The 18,453-nt window shown below is 39.3% G+C and overlaps 8 protein-coding genes across 8 annotated transcripts; 6 read left to right on the top strand and 2 right to left on the bottom strand.

The window, feature by feature from the left end:
* Positions 1 to 24: 24 nt before the first annotated feature.
* On the top strand, positions 25 to 2,859 carry VPS35 (retromer subunit VPS35; the record flags this gene model as incomplete). Its single annotated transcript, XM_056228898.1, has 1 exon — positions 25 to 2,859. One exon carries the CDS (start codon positions 25 to 27, stop codon positions 2,857 to 2,859), a length of 2,835 nt encoding a protein of 944 aa, XP_056082971.1.
* Positions 2,860 to 3,322: 463 nt separating this feature from the next.
* Positions 3,323 to 4,681, top strand: FBP26 (fructose-2,6-bisphosphatase; the record flags this gene model as incomplete). Its single annotated transcript, XM_056228897.1, has 1 exon — positions 3,323 to 4,681. One exon carries the CDS (start codon positions 3,323 to 3,325, stop codon positions 4,679 to 4,681), a length of 1,359 nt encoding a protein of 452 aa, XP_056082970.1.
* A 322-nt stretch (positions 4,682 to 5,003) lies between these two features.
* Positions 5,004 to 7,097, top strand: SSY5 (Ssy5p; the record flags this gene model as incomplete). The annotated part of the gene is made up of 1 exon (XM_056228896.1): positions 5,004 to 7,097. The coding sequence occupies one exon, from the start codon at positions 5,004 to 5,006 to the stop codon at positions 7,095 to 7,097; it is 2,094 nt and encodes a 697-aa protein (XP_056082969.1).
* Positions 7,098 to 7,636: 539 nt separating this feature from the next.
* Positions 7,637 to 10,135, top strand: FAR1 (cyclin-dependent protein serine/threonine kinase inhibiting protein FAR1; the record flags this gene model as incomplete). The annotated part of the gene is made up of 1 exon (XM_056228895.1): positions 7,637 to 10,135. The coding sequence occupies one exon, from the start codon at positions 7,637 to 7,639 to the stop codon at positions 10,133 to 10,135; it is 2,499 nt and encodes an 832-aa protein (XP_056082968.1).
* An 847-nt stretch (positions 10,136 to 10,982) lies between these two features.
* Positions 10,983 to 11,669, top strand: CIS3 (Cis3p; the record flags this gene model as incomplete). Its single annotated transcript, XM_056228894.1, has 1 exon — positions 10,983 to 11,669. One exon carries the CDS (start codon positions 10,983 to 10,985, stop codon positions 11,667 to 11,669), a length of 687 nt encoding a protein of 228 aa, XP_056082967.1.
* A 592-nt stretch (positions 11,670 to 12,261) lies between these two features.
* On the bottom strand, positions 12,262 to 13,500 carry HSP150 (heat shock protein HSP150; the record flags this gene model as incomplete). The annotated part of the gene is made up of 1 exon (XM_056228893.1): positions 12,262 to 13,500. One exon carries the CDS (start codon positions 13,498 to 13,500, stop codon positions 12,262 to 12,264), a length of 1,239 nt encoding a protein of 412 aa, XP_056082966.1.
* Positions 13,501 to 15,085: 1,585 nt separating this feature from the next.
* Positions 15,086 to 16,009, top strand: PIR5 (beta-1,3-glucan linked protein; the record flags this gene model as incomplete). Its single annotated transcript, XM_056228891.1, has 1 exon — positions 15,086 to 16,009. The coding sequence occupies one exon, from the start codon at positions 15,086 to 15,088 to the stop codon at positions 16,007 to 16,009; it is 924 nt and encodes a 307-aa protein (XP_056082965.1).
* A 173-nt stretch (positions 16,010 to 16,182) lies between these two features.
* Positions 16,183 to 16,725, bottom strand: FMP33 (Fmp33p; the record flags this gene model as incomplete). The annotated part of the gene is made up of 1 exon (XM_056228890.1): positions 16,183 to 16,725. The coding sequence occupies one exon, from the start codon at positions 16,723 to 16,725 to the stop codon at positions 16,183 to 16,185; it is 543 nt and encodes a 180-aa protein (XP_056082964.1).
* Positions 16,726 to 18,453: the final 1,728 nt, after the last annotated feature.

Genomic DNA, 18,453 nt, shown 5'->3' with positions numbered 1-18,453 from the left:
GGAAACAATAGGCCAGAAAACACAATGGCATATGCGGACTCACCAGAAAATGCGATTGCTGTTATCAAGCAGCGGACGGCACTGATGAACCGGTGTCTTTCTCAACACAAACTAATGGAATCACTGCAGCACACTTCCATAATGCTGACAGAATTGAGAAATCCAAACTTATCACCGAAGAAGTACTACGAAGTATACGTTATTATTTTCGACTCATTGACCAATCTCTCCACATATCTAATAGAGAACCATCCTCAAAACCACCATTTAGCCGATCTTTATGAACTGGTCCAATACACCGGCAACGTGGTGCCCCGACTTTATTTGATGATCACGGTGGGGACAAGCTATCTGACATTCAGCGATGCTCCCAAGAAGGAGATCTTAAAGGATATGATTGAGATGTGTCGTGGCGTACAAAACCCAATAAGAGGCTTGTTTTTGCGCTATTATTTATCTCAGAGAACCAAGGAACTGCTTCCGGAGGATGACCTCTCGTTTGACTCTCAATTTATTATGAACAATTTCATCGAGATGAACAAACTGTGGGTGAGATTGCAACACCAAGGACCATTACGCGAGAGAGAAACCAGAACACGTGAGAGAAAAGAGCTGCAAATTTTAGTCGGGTCCCAACTAGTTCGTCTTTCGCAGATTATCGACGACAATTTTCAAATGTACAAGCAGGATATCTTGCCCACAATCTTGGAGCAGGTCATACAATGTAGAGATTTGGTGTCCCAAGAATATCTCTTGGACATCATCTGCCAGGTATTCACGGATGAGTTTCATCTGAAAACCTTGGATACTTTACTACAGACCACTTTGCACCTGAACCCTGATGTTTCAATAAACAAGATTGTGCTTACTTTAGTCGATCGATTGAACGATTTTGTTACAAGGCAGTTGGAGGATGACCCAAACGCCGTTTCTTCGAACGCTTATTTAGATATGGACGTGTTTGGTACGTTCTGGGACTACTTGACCGTATTGAATCATGAAAGGCCAGACCTATCACTACAACAATATATCCCTCTAATTGAGAGTGTAATTGTTCTGAGCTTGAGATGGTACCCTAATAATTTTGAAAATTTGAACAAACTATTCGAACTGGTTTTACAAAAAACTAAGGATTACGGTCAAAAAAATATATCTTTGGAATCAGAGCATTTATTTTTAGTTTTATTATCCTTTCAAAATAGTAAGCTCCAGTTAACTTCCACCTCTACAGCATCACCAAATTCATTTGCTACTTCTAAGAAACATTTCATTTTTCAGTTGATATCTCAGTGCCAGGCATACAAAAACATCCTAGCCTTGCAAAGCATTGGTCTGCAAAAAAAAGTTGTTAATGAGATTATAGACATTCTGATGGATACAGAAGCTGAAGAATCCAACGATAATGAATATGAGTCGAAGTTGCATCCTTCAGGGAACTCAGCACATTTAGTCATTGAAGATAAACTACAGGTGCAACGCCTACTATCAATTTGTGAACCTTTAATAATCTCAAGAAGCGGGCCACCCACGAATGTTGCTTCCTCAAATACAAACATCGACGAAGTGTTTTTCAATAGGCATGATGAAGAAGAATCATGGATACTGGATCCAATACAAGAAAAGTTGGCTCACTTGATCCATTGGATAATGAACACCACTTCCCGGAAACAAACAAAGAAGAACAAATCCCAATTTAACTTAGAAACGCAGTTGGAAATATTACTACTTATCAAATCTTCGTTTATCAAAGGCGGCATCAATGTCAAATACACTTTTCCAGCCATAATTACAAATTTTTGGAAACTGATCAGAAAATGCCACATGATACACCAATATATTTTGAAGGAAAGGGCTGACAATAGGACATTGCTATCTCATTATTCCAATCTTTTGAAGCAAATGTTCAAGTTCGTTTCACGTTGTATCAACGATATTTTTAATTCCTGTAACAATTCATGCACGGATCTGGTTCTGAAGTTAAATTTACAGTGCGCTACTTTAGCTGATCAACTACAATTAAACGAAATATCATATGATTTCTTCTCGCAAGCCTTTACTATATTTGAGGAGTCTTTGAGTGACTCAAAAACCCAGTTACAAGCTTTGATCTATATGGCTCAATCTTTACAAAAAACAAGATCTCTCTACAAGGAAACTTACTATGATTCATTGATCGTCAGATGTACGCTGCATGGATCTAAACTATTAAAAAAACAGGACCAATGTCGTGCTGTTTATTTATGTTCTCATCTCTGGTGGGCAACGGAAATATCAAACATTGGCGAAGAAGAGGGTATTACGGACAGCTTCTTTAGGGATGGTAAAAGAGTGTTAGAATGTCTACAAAGATCTCTTCGTGTTGCAGATTCCATTATGGACAACGAACAGAGCTGTGAGCTAATGGTCGAGATATTAAATAGATGCCTTTACTATTTCATTCATGGCGATGAGGCTGAAACTCACATATCTATAAAATACATTAATGGTTTGATTGAACTAATCAAAACGAATTTAAAATCGCTAAAACTAGAGGATAATAGTACCTCTACGGTAACAAATTCGATGAACGATTTGCACATCACTGGCGATACTAATGTGAAGGCAAACGCCACCGCTAATGACGGTCCTGGAAACACAGAAAAAGATGCTAATGTCGCCATAGGGTCAGATGGCGTATATATTCAACTAAACACATTGAATGGGTCTTCTACACTAATACACGGAATCATAGCAACTGCTTCAGGTAGCAAATTACTACACCAACTTAAGTATACTCCAATCTATCATTTCCAACGTACCTGTGACTATATCGAGAGTCAAAGAGAAGTTGATGATCGGTTTAAAGTCATCTATGTATAGTTAATTATGTACTTGCCCTTCATACAAATAAAAAATCAAAGAACGCAAACCAAGCCTATAAAATTCTATTCTGTCACCGATCCTCACTTGGGCCGAACAGACTTGGTTGTAAGTGAGTTTTTTATTGAGATATAAGGATTGGTTGATGGTATTAAATTGTTTATTGGCTGATTTCGGTTCTTTTTTTTCTGTGTAAAAATTGCGTCGCCCCAATATGCGCATGCAAATCTATTCTTATCCCTAACTTATACATTCATATAAAGCGCCATTTAAGAATTCCAGGCTTTAAGTCTATCGATATCTTTATTGCAGTCTGTGGGCACGAACTTAGCATAATAATTTCGTTCTACGACTAGCTCTTGAATCTTCCAAGCAGGTTTGTTAAAATAAAGGAAAGGGGGGCTCAAAAAAACTGAACTGCGCCTGTATTATTAAGAATAGCAAGATCATATCCAACAAGAAAATGGGATTCAGTACTATTTCTAATGACAACGATATCAAAGTATGTGTGATTATGGTTGGCTTACCCGCGAGAGGGAAGTCTTTTATCTCTCAAAAAATTATTAGATACCTGTCGTGGTTATCGATAAAGGCTAAATGTTTCAATGTAGGTAATTACAGAAGAGATGTGGGCGGAAATGTCCCTATAGATGCTGAGTTTTTCAATTTCGAAAACGTTGACGGTTTTAAACTCAGAGAATTGGCCGCTCAGAACGCCATGAAAGATATCGTGGATTGGTTTGCCAAAGAAGGCGGAACTGTGGCAGTGTTTGACGCCACTAATAGTACACGTGAAAGGAGGAAGTGGCTTAAGGATGTGTGTGAAAAGAATAATATTCAACCCATGTTTTTAGAGAGCTGGAGCGATGATCACGAATTAATTGCAAACAACGCTAAGGATATTGGCAGTACGTCACCAGACTATAAAGGCTTTGAACCAGAAGTGGCGGAAGCCGATTTTTTGAACAGAATTGGACAGTACGAAAGATTTTATGAACCTTTGGATGCTCAAAATGATAGGGATATGACGTTCGTTAAATTAATTAATATTGTTGAGGAGGTAGTAATCAATAAAATCAGAACTTATCTGGAAAGTAGGATTGTATTCTATGTTATGAATATTCGTCCCAAACCAAAGTTTATTTGGCTCTCTCGACATGGTGAATCGATTTATAACGTAGAGAAAAAGATCGGTGGAGACTCATCATTATCAGAAAGAGGCTTTCAATATGCGAAAAAATTAAAGCACCTAGTTAAAGAAAGCGCCGGAGAAGTAAATTTGACTGTATGGACTTCTACTCTGAAGAGAACACAACAAACGGCAAAGCATCTTCCATATAAGAAATTGCAATGGAAAGCATTGGACGAATTAGACGCTGGCGTTTGTGATGGAATGACATATGAGGAGATTGAGAAGAAATATCCCGAAGACTTCAAGGCTCGTGATAATGACAAATATGAGTATAGGTATCGAGGCGGCGAATCGTACAGAGATGTAGTGATTCGCTTAGAACCCGTTATTATGGAATTGGAACGTCAAGAGAATGTTCTCATCATAACTCATCAAGCTGTGCTTCGGTGTATATACGCATACTTTATGAATGTTCCACAAGAGGAATCTCCTTGGATGTCTATCCCTCTACATACATTGATCAAACTGGAACCTAGGGCTTATGGTACGAAGGTCACCAAAATCAAAGCAAATATTCCTGCAGTAAGTACATATAAGGAGAAGGGCACAAGTCAAGTCGGTGAGCTTTCTCAAAACTCAACTAAACTTCATCAACTACTCAACGATTCTCCTCTAGAAGACAAATTTTGAAATTGTTTTCTTTTTCCGATGTGTCTCAGGGCCAACTGTCTCTGCGATTAATTATTACAACCTGGAGCATACGAAGATATTATGGAAAATAGCATCGATGATTTTTTATTTACATCTGTAGCATTATTTATAATAATCACTTGAACTAGTCATATGTCTTTTTGTAATCCGCCGCGGCGGAAGTACCTTTTGGTGAAAAAATTGGAAGATTCCCAACGTGCAACTCTACATCATAGAAAACATAAAGCAAACGATAAAAATTTGATCAACGCTTGTGATATTCTCCTTCACCTTCGCTTTTCGTCAGTACGAGTGTATAGTGATGGTCAGATTTTTTGGTTTGAATAAAAAAAAGGACAAGGAGAAGGACAACAATGATTTGCCTGCAGACAATGAACAAAGCACAACAGAAAGTTTGTCTGATAAGGCACCAGAAAATGAGGAACCATTAGTTCCTAAATCCGACGATGGAACCCTTTCAAATGCGGATAATGATGATGCGTTCACCACTCTCAACTCCTCCATACAATCGTCGTCGATATTCTCCAGAGGAAGAATAACTTATGGAACAGGGGCCTCTTCTAGCATGGCCACATCAGACATGCGTAGTCATAGCAGCGGGAATAGTGGGTCTAGGAATACTAAAAACTTACAGGGATTTGTTGATGTCGGGAAACCGCTGAGAGCGGTGAGTTTTTTGAATCCCGTTAAAGAAGAGGAATCTCAGGATGAACAGAAAGCTTCGGATGTTAGCTCTTCGGCGTCTTCAGGATTGGCTGCTTCAGGTAGTGTAAGAGAAAACACCTTCAGTTCAAGAAGAACCATCACCTTAGAATATGTTCATAGAAGTTTGTCTGAGTTAGGAGACAATTTAGTGGACATAATGGATGATATTCATCAGGACGTTATCAGTATTTCAAGAGCAGTCATTGAAGCCGTCGAATATTTCAAAGAATTTTTACCGACAGTGCGAGACAGGATACCATACAGAATAAGCGTAGAAAAATCGCCTGTATTGCGGAAGATCAATAAGATAGTATTACATTTTCTGGATAACTTATTGGTGTCTGATGCATTTTCCAATTCTAGGTCAATTCTTTTACGCAGGTTTTACTTTTTTTTGAAGAAACTGAATTTGATAACAGACGATGATCTAACATCAGAATCGGGTGTCTTGCCATGCCTGTCAGTCTTTTGTATCGATGGCCACTGTAACTTACCAAGTATGGATAAACTAGATATGATTCTAAATGAGTTAACCAGGATGGATTCTTCCATGATTTCCGATCAAGAAGGTGCCTTTATAGCTCCCATACTGAGAGGTATAACTCCCAAAAGTTCCATACTCGCAATAATGTTCGGTTTACCTAATTTAGAACATGAACATTACGAAATGATAAAGGTTCTCTACTCGCTATTCCCGGATGTACACATGTATTGTGTGAAAAACTATATTAAGAAGGCTGCATCGGCAGTAGGAATATCTCATACAGAACCTACTATTGGTCCAGTATCGCCAACTAAGTTTCAATTTTCACCTCCGTTTACAGTTCCGGAAAATCTACTGGAATTGCCCATTTCAATGTCTTTATCCACTGAGACAAGCACTAAAATCACAGGTACTTTAGGAGGTTATCTATTCGCACAGACTGGGAATGACTCAAAATTTTCTCAATTTGCAAGCTGCTCATTCGCCATTACATGTGCTCATGTAGTATTGTCTGAAAAACAAGACTACCCGAACGTGATGGTACCGTCTAATGTTCTACAAACGTCTTATAAGAAGGTTTTAACGAAAGAATCCGATAGGTATCCCGATGGTTCGATGGAAAAAACGGCCTTTTTAGAAGAAGTGCAAAGAATAGATCAAAATTTGAAATGGCAGAAGTCAAAAAAGTTTGGGCAAGTAGTTTGGGGCGAAAGAGCTATTGTTGATCGCCGATTATCAGATTTTGCTATCATCAAGGTAAACTCGTCATTCAAATGTCAGAATACTTTAGGTAATGAGTTGAAATCTTTGCCTGACCCAACTTTAAGATTTCAAAATTTACATGTTAAACGAAAAATTTTCAAAATGAAGCCTGGTATGAAAGTATTCAAAATAGGTGCTTCCACTGGTTACACTTCAGGTCAATTGAATTCTACGAAATTGGTATATTGGGCGGATGGAAAATTGCAAAGTAGTGAATTTATTGTTGCGTCTCCTAATCCATTATTTGCGAGTGCGGGGGATTCGGGTGCGTGGATCTTGACCAAATTAGAAGATCGGCCAGGATTGGGTCTTGTAGGTATGCTACATTCATATGACGGTGAACAAAGACAGTTTGGATTGTTTACACCTATAGGGGACATTTTGGAGAGATTGCATGCAGTAACTAAAATTCAATGGGATATTGATCCACAGGTAGATGGATAGATTTCCAATGTGGAGTTATGTCGTACCTCAAAGACAAAGAAATCTCAATTCGCTCTTCCCCTACTGCGGAAGGGACTGAAAAGATTTCCTTCATTTGTTACTTTATTTTCCTAGTAAGGAAATAATCCGTGTGCCTCAGTTTCCTGTTTTGCTTTAGTTAGCCAGGCAAGAGGGACGCAATCGTTTCAGAATGCAACTTTCTTTTGTTTGCATGTCTCGTTTTTCTGCGATGTCATTTTTGACATGCGGCCATTCTACCGAAAATACCCAAAAAGGAAATAGACAATAAGATGACACCGAAAAGGTTTCAAATACGAAGGCGTCTTGATTCATAGTATGTATATAATATATTCAAATTATTAAAAGAAAATAGAATTATCTTTTCCCTTCTTTTCGCTCGAGGACATACATTAGACTATTTATTCAGGAATTTTTGCATCCTTACTTTCATATATTTTGACTATTTCTTCTTCACAAAGTGAAGACCTTTGGCTGAACTCGCTAGAAAACTTAAGTGTACGTAAACAAATATTTTATTGATGAAGACGCCAACGAGAATTTCATTTGAGAAAAAATTACATACCCCACCAAGCGGGGATCATGATGCTGTAAGATCACCACCTAAAAAGTTTCTAAGAGGTTTGTCTGGCAAAGTTTTCAGAAAAACACCTGATCTTAAGAAGCAGCACACGCCTACCTTTCAAGATGTGGAAGATAGCCAATTTACTCCTAATTTTGGCTTAATGATGTCCAAAAGGGGCAATATACCTAAACCACTGAATCTTTCTAAACCGATATCTCCTCCTTCTAGTTTGAAGAAAACAGCAGGATCGGTAGCATCTGGCATTTCAAAGACAGGTCAATTAAGCACTTTGAATTCACCAGTTAATATCACAAGCAGTAACAAATTCAACATCAAAGGTAAAAATTTGACAAGTAGCTTACTCCGAGAGTCGATTTCTGACTCTACCACTATGTGTGATACATTTTCAGACATCAATCTAATGGTGATGGATGAAGATTATTGCATTGACGGGGATTCGTACCTTGAAGAAGATTCACCAATCTTAATGATGAATTTGGCAAGAAACATAAAAAAGTGCAATTCGCAATCTGGTCCAAAAAGATATGTCGGTGAGAAATGTTTAATCTGTGAGGAGAGTATCAGCTCCACTTTTACCGGTGAAAAGGTCGTAGAATCTACCTGTTCACATACCAGTCATTATAACTGCTACTTGATGCTGTTCGAAACTCTCTATTTTCAAGGCAAGTTCCCTGAATGTAAAATATGTGGCGAAGTTAGCAAGCCAAAGGATGAAGACATTGTTCCCGAAATGGTATCGAAACTTCTAACGGGCGCAGGCGCTCGTGAAAGTAGCCCATCATCAGACACGCAACAACAATGGATTGATTTGAAATCGGCCAGAAGCCTTGCTGGTCGATTCCCTCTGTTTACTCCGCAGGAACAATTGATTCGTACAGCTGACATATCATGTGATGGTTTCAGAACACCGCAGTTATCAAACAACGGACGATTTGAAACTGCTAGTTACTTGGATAGCCCAATGCTGAGCTCACCATTTATCAGTCAACCAGCATCTGCAGAACCTTTTAATTTGGGCCGTGATGAGCTGGAGAATGGTGGTGACATACTTGAATGCGCTGCCAAAGCATGGTTTAGTGAAACGGAAAATGCGAACGTGATGATTAATGTGAATTTCCCCGAAGTGCAAGGTAGTAATGAATCTAATGATTTGGAGATATTACAAGATGTGAATTGTGTAAATTTCGAAGAAATAGAGGAAAGAGAAAAACTGTGGAAAGAGAAAATTGACCAATATATTGAAGCTAATGTGGACAAGGAAAATGAATTCGGCAGCTTGATCTTGTTCGATAAAATAATGTATTCTGACGATGGTGAACAATGGGTAGATAATAGTGTCGTAATGCTATTCACCAAGTTTCTAGTTTTATTTGATTTTGGAGAGATGAGAATTTTGGGCAAAATCCCGAGGGATCAATTTTGTCAGGTAATCAAATTCGACGAGAACATCTTACTCTGTAGTTTGAAAAGCACCAATATACCTGAAATTTACTTGAAATTCAGTGAAAACTGCGAGAAGTGGCTACCTGCAAAATGGAAGTATTGCTTAGAAGATGCCTCATTGGACACACTGCCATTGGGTGAAATCGTCTCTACAGTGGAAGAACTCTGTCATGGGAATATATTGGGCGCATTAGGGGTGCCCTTCAGTGCGGTAGTACCACAATCTAATGATCGACATCTGCCTTGGAAAAAATTGCAGAAGGAGACGCCACTGAAGCTTATAGTGTGTTTAAATTTGTCACACACTGGTGGAGAACAGTACCGCGAGGACGTTTTGGAAACCGTTTATCAAATCCTGGATGATCTGAATGTTGACGACTTGCTGGGTATAGTGGTTATTGGAAGAGATGGATCCGGCCAGGTGGGTCCCTTTGGTACCTTTATTGGAATGATAAATAAGAACTGGGATGGATGGTCGACCTTTTTGGATAATTTGGAAATCGTTGATTCTAACGTCTTTCAAGACGAAAAACAGGAGTATAGGATCACTTTGAAAACTTGTGAAAGACTAGCGTTAACAAGCGCGTACGTAGATACAAATGAACATGGTGGAGCTGGATATGCCAAACAGATCTTAGTTCTTAATGGTAAGGACGTTTGTGGAATGAGACACGATCAGAAACTAAAGAACACTTCTGACCAATTGTCTAGTCTCTGGAAGTACGAAATTTCACAACGTCGCATGGTCCCGACAAAAGCTGACATGAAACAATTTCTAAAGGAGTTGCACAGTAAGCGCTATTTAAATGTGGCCTGCAGTCTACCAGAAGCTACATCCCAGCAGCTGTATTTTGGGGACATGGCAGCCGGTGAACTAAAAATGCGTCCAATTCAAGATAGGCACCCGCATTCTAACTCGATAGAAATAGAATACTTTGACCACATAAAGCAGCAAAAAATTCGCAAGACCCTAGAATCCCCAGGCTTTTAGCAACTTAGTATTCGAGATCACGTTTTCGAGGCTGCTATTCCCTTTCTTTTTTTCCTCTCTACCTCTATCCTATGTAATGACTGAATACGAATGCGTCGTAAATAGAAATTGGCGTATAAATAGAAGCTGACAAACTCTAATTTTGCCTGGGGAGATCTTATTGGCAATAATTAAGCCTCTACGTGAATATGTAAATGTATATGCCTGTATTTTTTGTTTGGCGTTGTTTATTTTTTCCCGAAAAGGGAATGATTTCCCTTAACAGCGGGCCGAAAGTGAAAATAAAGTCACTCCATCCGGGTACTCCTCTCCGCATTAAGAATAGGGCAGATCACATGGCAAAAGAACTGTCTAGCTCCTAAACCAAAATGCAGGTTTTCGATCACGTGCTCCCATGCCTACATCGTTTGTCTTTGCTAATTAAAGCTCGTACAAGATGGCAACCTGCTTCTTTCCGCGGTGCCTGACCGGGCCGCTTTTCATTCCGCAGAATTAGGACGGGCCAGATTCGGGCTTGTCCTTTCAGCTTTTCTTTTTCCCCTTTCGCCACGATCGAGACACGGTCGCCCAAAAGAAACGGGCCGGCGTGTACTGCGCCAAAAAAATTCGCGCCGATTAAACTAAACGTCCATAAACAAAAACAAAATAAGAAACAAGTTAAGACAGTGGGTGAAAATTCTCGAAGGTTTCATCTCCAAACGGTCAGTATATAAGTATTCAAGAAAGAGAGACAACCTCTCTTGCGGCGGGTTTATCTTGTTCCTAGTCTTTTCTATATATTATGCACAGATTGTAAATCAAAATAAGGCACATAAAAACTATTTCACTCGCTAAACTCACATCCACAATGCAATTCAAAAACGTCGCCCTAGCTGCCTCCGTTGCTGCTCTATCCGCCACTGCCTCTGCTGAAGGTTACACCCCTGGTGAGCCATGGTCTACCTTGACCCCAACTGCCACCATTTCTTGTGGCGCTGCCCAATACACTAGTACCTTCGGTATTGCTGTTCAAGCAATTTCCTCCAAGGCTAAGAGAGATGTTATCTCTCAAATTGGTGACGGCCAAGTCCAAGCCACCCAAGCTTCTACTGTTGCTGCTGCTCAAGTCACTGATGGTCAAGTTCAAGCCAGTACAACCGCTACCCCAAGCAGCACCGAGAAGTCTTCTTCCTCTGCTGTCTCTAAAACTTCCTCCTCTTCTTCTTGTGCTGCCACTCCATCTTTGAAGGACAGCTCCTGTAAGAACTCCGGTACTCTAGAATTGACATTGAAAGACGGTGTCTTGACCGACGCTAAGGGAAGGATCGGTTCTATTGTTGCTAACAGACAATTCCAATTCGATGGTCCACCACCACAAGCCGGTGCTATCTACGCCGCCGGTTGGTCTATTACTGAAGACGGTTACTTGGCCTTGGGTGACAGTGATGTTTTCTACCAATGTCTATCCGGTAGCTTCTACAACTTGTACGATCAAAACGTCGCCGAACAATGTAGCGCCATTCATTTGGAAGCTGTTTCTTTGGTCGATTGTTAAACAACTACATTTAAATACTAATAATTGTGCATTTATGTAAGGGAAAAGAACTGGAGGTGAGGAAAGAGAAGGATTATAATTAAAATATTTTTGCTATGAATGATTTGTATATTACATTTTCAAGGTTCTTTAAAGATGGTTTCTTTTGTATAGGTAAAGTCTGTTAAATAGATATGGTCACATGCGACCTTTAATATACACTTTGGAGAATGGGTTACTTTGGCGTGTGTTAACCTGATGGGATGGTCATTATGCCGCCTTTCCGTTTTCTCGAGAAGCTTTTTTTTAATATTTTATAAGCTTACTATACTAGTTAAAGATATACAGATAATTAGTTTGGAAAAGAAAAATATTTTACGTAAGATATATATAAAGGGCAATAATGGAATTAGGATTGCCAAACGAACAAATTATGGGGGAAACATCAAGTATGGATCGCCAAATTATTCTGAGGAATGGTTTGGGCTTACCGTAGAAAAAATAAATGCAAAGGAATGGATGCGATTAGAGTAGTAGAAAGGACTTTTTTTCCTTTCTAAACAATGCAAATAAAAAAAACGTCATCAGATTTTAAAAAATCAACGGTTTTCGTTCAACAGTCTATTAAATCAATAGCTTCCAAGTGGACTGGGGTACATTGAGAACCAATGTGTTCGTCGTACAAGTTATAGAAAGTACCAGACAAACATTGGTAGAAAATATCGTTGTCACCAATAGCTAAGTTACCTTCTGGGGTTATAGACCAACCAGCGGCGTAGATAGCACCGGCTTGTGGTGGTGGACCATCGAATTGGAATTGTCTGTTAGCAACAATAGAACCGATTCTTCCCTTACCGTCAACCAAGATACCGTCCTTCAAGTTCATTTCTAGAGTACCGGAGTTCTTACAGGAGACAGCATCGACTGGGTCAGTAGAGGTAGCAACTGGGGAAGCGGAGGTGGCGGTGGTGGCTTGGACTTGGCCGTCACTTACTTGGCTGGCGGCTTGAGTAGTCTTAGTGGTGGCCTGAATTTGACCGTCAGTGATTTGGGAAACGGCAGCAGCTGTGGTCTTTGTAGTGGCTTGGATTTGGCCGTCACCGATTTGAGACACGGCAGCAGCGGTGGTCTTGGTGGTAGCTTGGATTTGGCCGTCACCGATTTGAGAAACGGCAGCAGCAGTAGTCTTGGTGGTAGCTTGGATTTGACCGTCGCCGATTTGAGAAACGGCAGCAGCAGTAGTCTTGGTGGTAGCTTGGATTTGACCGTCGCCGATTTGAGAAACGGCAGCAGCAGTAGTCTTGGTGGTAGCTTGGATTTGACCGTCGCCGATTTGAGACACGGCAGCAGCGGTGCTCTTTGGAGCTAAAGTAGTAGTAGTGGCTTGAATTTGCCCGTCACCGATTTGAGAAACGGCTGCAGCGGTGGTCTTTGCTGAGGTGGTTTTGGTAGTGGCTTGGATTTGACCGTCCCCAATTTGAGAAACGGCTGCAGCGGTGGTCTTTGCTGAGGTGGTTTTGGTAGTAGCTTGGATTTGACCGTCGCCAATTTGGGAAACGGCAGCAGCGGTGGTCTTGGTCGAAACAGCGGCAGTGCTGGTAGCAGCTTGGACCTGACCATCACCAATTTGAGAAGCGGCTCTCTTGGCCTTGGATGAGGCTGTGGTAGCAGAAGATGCACTGGAAGTAGTGGAGATTGGTTGAACGGCAATACCGAAGGTGGAAGCGTAGTTAGTAAAACCGCCACTGTAGGTAGCTGTTGGAGTTAATGTTGACCATGGCTCAGATGGAGCGTAAGCGGCCAATGTAGTAGCAGCCAAAGCGGAGGCAACCAAAGTCTTTTTGTATTGCATTATAGTTATTATTATTGTATTGGGTTTGGAGAGGAATACAAGTTTCTTATTGACGTTTTCCAAGGCAATTAGGTAAGAAGATGGAAACAAGACCCATCACTGATTAGGTTTAAGTATTCCTTTTATATCTCGAGGATTCACTCCATATAGTCTAATAATTTTTCACCAACCATTTCTTTTTTACGATCTTTCTTATTTCGCCTAAAATCTAAATTTAGCCTAAAATGTGGTGTTCCATTTTACAAAAGCTGAACTCAATATCATTAGTTTTCCCGATCCGGTAAAGAAATTGGAAATTGGGCTGAGTCCGTAGCATATCACTATGAACGGCATGCCATTGGTGAGCCTTTTTTGGTCCGAGATAATTTCCCAAATAGGAAGTAGTATGATCATTTAGTATGGGCTACTTACAAGAAACTACTGTTCGCAGCCCCTCTCTAACGAAGGTGAAAAATGTGTATCTGCATTGTGAAGGCGTCTCCTAATTAGGGTGAAAGGGATAGGAATGAACGTGGCAAAGCAGAGATTGACTCGTTTTAGCAGCCCAGCAACGTACTGGAGCTGTCGGACCTGCCTGCACGAATTGTAATAACAAGCCTATCCTTTAACGCACCTTTGGCCGAATTTTGAATTTATCTCCACATAGATTGACGGCCAGGATAATGAAGAAAAATGTTTTTCTGCTCTTACAGATTTGACTATCGTTCAGCTGTTTGTCGTTTTTGCCATTTTCTTTTTTTCTTTTTTTACTATGTTTACTGCTTTAATGGCGGATGGCGGGGTTTAACATAATAAAATCATAGTTTCTCCTTTTTGCTATTTCACAGTATTTACCAGTAAGATTATGCTTTATCCTTAACGGTAATTTCACTCAAGGAGTTTTACTGTTTTCGATTACACTCGCTGGTTATGGTAATCATTGTGCAGGTTTCGGACAATCGCTTTTTTAATCTTTGCTGTTTCTGACATTTTTTACTCTTTCAAAATTAGCTCAACTAAAGCTTGTACAGTGTGCTTTCCTAAAGACGAAAAGCACGCGCATAGGTGCGGACGTTTTTGTTTTTTTGCCAAAAAGGGACAAAGGTTGGGTTTCCACTTCAAATTATGGCGTTTTGGTGGCAACCATTAGGAAGAAGCATAGAATTAACTGATCAGATTTATTTTTATATTCCTTTATGATCACATTCTTACTATTGCCTTATTCATTCACAAGGTTCTCGTTCCTTAAGAACGAACCGATCTCACTTAGACTTGAAAGAACCTTTAAAAAATGTATAACTACCCGACCTCGCCTCGAGCGTGACGTGATATAAGAAGCAGGGCAAGTAGAGTGAAAAAGAGAAAAGAAGAGAAGAAATAGGTCGCGTTAAGAGCCACAAAACAATGCTGTGTCTTTTGTGTAAGATGGAACTATGATTACTAGCATTTCTCGATTTTCACAAAAATGTTCCTTGTGTAGGAGAAGCAAAATAAAATGCTGAGAAAACAGATATTACTTTGTACATACTTTTTAATTCTTGTTCTGATTTTCTTGTCAGCAGTAAACTGATTCTCGACAAACTCCTAATCAAGTAAAACGCCCAATATGTATTTCAAGAAAGCATTTTTAACATCCCTATTAACTAGTATTTCACTAGCTGCATATGCTCCACCAGAACCATGGGCGACTTTAACGCCAAGCTCCAAAATGGACGGTGGTACTACAGATTACCGAACTTCTTTTGGTCTTGCTGTTATACCTTTCACTGTCAGTGAGAGTAAAGTCAAAAGAAACATCATTTCACAGATTAATGACGGTCAAGTGCAAGTTACGACACAAAAGGTACCTGTTCCAGTTTCACAAATAGCCGACGGTCAATTACAGGTTACCACGCAAAAAGTACCTCCGACGGTGTCGCATATAGTGTCACAAATAGGTGACGGTCAATTACAAGTGACAACAGTAAAAAGCATTGTTACAAAGTCCACGACCGCGGTCTCCTCGAAAACTGCAACGAAAACTGCAACGAAAACTGCAACGAAAACTTCTAATAAAACTGCAACTAAAACTGCAACTAAAACTGCAACTAAAACCGCAACTGCCATATCTCAAATCCATGATGGTCAAGTGCAAGTCACCACCTCACCAATTGGCAGTAAGGATGATGCTCCAAAGGGTAAGCTAGAGCCGACAAATAAATCAAATAAGGAAACTGTAATTAAAGTGCAAGCTTGCAAGAATTCTGGAACTTTGGCTGTAACATTACATGACGGTGTCCTCATTGACTCCAATGGTAGAATCGGTTCTATAGTAGCAAATAGGCAATTTCAGTTTGATGGACCTCCTCCACAAGCAGGTGCTATTTACGCTGGTGGCTGGTCGATAACAAAGCATGGAACTTTAGCAATTGGTGACAAGGATATTTTCTACCAATGTTTGTCCGGTAGCTTCTATAACCTTTACGATCAATCTATCGGGGGCCAATGCAATCCGGTCCATCTACAAACAGTGGGTCTCGTTGATTGTTGAGAAAACGACACTACGATCATGCGAGTTTCGATTGTACTGGGATATATAACTAAACAAAATAGAAAACAATATTTGTCTAGTAGTTTATAGTGTATCTTAGAACTTTACATATTCATATAGAAAGTTTTCATCTATTCTTTTCATGATGTATTACGTTTTATTTGCCTTTCGGATCATTCAAAATGAACTCCAACTTTCTGCAGTTGCTTCATTCTAAGCCTGAGGGCCATATAAATCAAGGGCGGAAACCCAATAACGCTAAGAACACTCCCCCTATAAAATATAGATTTTCTGCCCAATGAAGAGTTGCCGATGAGGTTCGATAGTTGAATGAGAAACCCCCAAGCGATTGCGAATTGAGAGACATCACTATAAGTCAGAGAATGAACTACTTTATGAAGGTCACTTCCCTCCAAATCTTGCACTTCCTCTTCCTGTGTACTAAGTGTTGGTTTGAATATCCTATTTGGTGCGTCGTGGACTATATCTACGACGTCATCTTTTGAGATAGCAAGAGGGTACTGCTTCGTTTTGGACTTCTTCAAGCTCTGTGATTCTAGATATAAACATGCCAGACCTGTTCCATACAGTGATGTAACTAGAAGGTTAGTATACAGCCTACCTTTCACTAATGGGGATTTTGGACCATAATTGGGCTGTGCAGCTATATTTTTGGTGAATTTCGAACTTTGGCGTAACAAGTTTGTATATAGCATGCGAAGCAAACAAATTCAATTGGATCTGTGGCTTGCTTTGTTTGCATTTTCCTCTTCAGCTTCGACGTTAACCTGAATTCTTTTTCACAGTTGATCCAAACAAATATTTAGGGGGGAGAAGGGAGCATCAGATGATATTCTCGGGGTTTTATTGGCACTACAGAAATGAGTAAACGGAGGCAAAATACATCGCCACAATACTGGCGGACGAACTCGACAGGCGTGTTTAAAGATGAACAAATTTGCTAGCGGTTTAGATGAGCTGCTTTCGTGTTAATGCACAGCAATTGGCGCGCTTACGTGGGAAGCAATTCGCGGTGCTGTGTGGGTTCAAATCAACTGATAATATGATTTAGTTTTCTTTGGACTTCTTATCTTAAACGGCGCTTTAGTGAGTTCACTTCTCTTTTCGTGAACCCTGTGCCTTCATATAGACTATTTTTTTCAGAAGAGTACTCTTATGTGGTATAATTTTGAATCTTGTGATGTTGGAATTCCATTTCTGGTAGAGACGATAATATTATATATCTTGAATATGCTATAAGTTCTCCCCAATATTTAGGAATCAACAGGGTGAATTACCAATTATACAAAATGGTGTGGCTATTTTTATCTTTTTTCCATACGTTTTCATCCATTGCTACTAATTTTAAGGATCCCATTTTCGATTTAAGGTATATACAACATATTGGAAGTTCACCTTCGAGATTTAAAAATCCCCGAAAGGGAATTGGCAATTCGACATAATCTTATACTCAATTCTTCCTTGTTTTCATAGCCAGTAAAAACTTGTGACAATTAATAAGATTCCATTTTTGATAAAGTTGATAATATTATGTATATATAATATACCAGAAGTTCTCCCCATGGGTTTTGGAATCCATAAAACGGAATCGACAATTTTAGATAATCTTATTGTTATTTCTTTCTTCATTTTATACGTCGTTATTCATTGATCCTATTGCATTATCAATCCTTGCACTTCAGCTTCCACTAAATTCGATGACTGTTCTGAATCTTATTTCACTGGTCTAATAATTTTTGTTATCTTCTTAACACCGTATATGATAATCTTCTAGTTACGTGATTGAATGTATTAATCAGCTGTACTAGTAAATTGATGGATAGTTGATTATTGTTCCAACAATATCATCATAAGAACGTTTGCATTCACTTACCCAAACATGATTAGTATCATGTTAAAGTGTTGGAACAAGTAGGTTTAGCAATATTCACATAACTAGTCATCATTACTATCTGAAGTATTCAGATCGTATTCAAAAGTGTACTTTGTATATGTTACAAAGATGTCGTATCTTTAGCAGGATGAAGGAATGCTAAACGAGCTACTCGCAAAGTGGGCTTAACTGAAATAAAAGATCCATTAATTGAACATCAACTTGAAATCTATATGTATAAGTGATATGAGTCGTTACATTGAACTTATAGTAAATTCCCTAGTTTATTTTTACATTGAATATACTTAACATGTCCAATCGGCGTGTGTTTTTATTTACCTCTCTTATATAATATAAGAAAGAGTTCTGCTTTTATTCATAATTAATACTACTAATTATCAAGATAAAGTCCGTCATCACCTACTCCAATTTCACGAATAAGTGTATATTCGTAGTCACTTATTCCAACAACAATACTCTAGCAACATAAATAATAATCTTGAATCTTGATTGTGCTTTCATATTTCTTATTCAAATGGGACGTTACGCT

The sequence above is a fragment of the Saccharomyces kudriavzevii genome (assembly GCF_947243775.1).
Source record: "Saccharomyces kudriavzevii IFO 1802 strain IFO1802 genome assembly, chromosome: 10".
Lineage (NCBI taxonomy): Eukaryota > Fungi > Ascomycota > Saccharomycetes > Saccharomycetales > Saccharomycetaceae > Saccharomyces > Saccharomyces kudriavzevii.
This window is presented reverse-complemented; position numbering and strand designations above follow the sequence as displayed.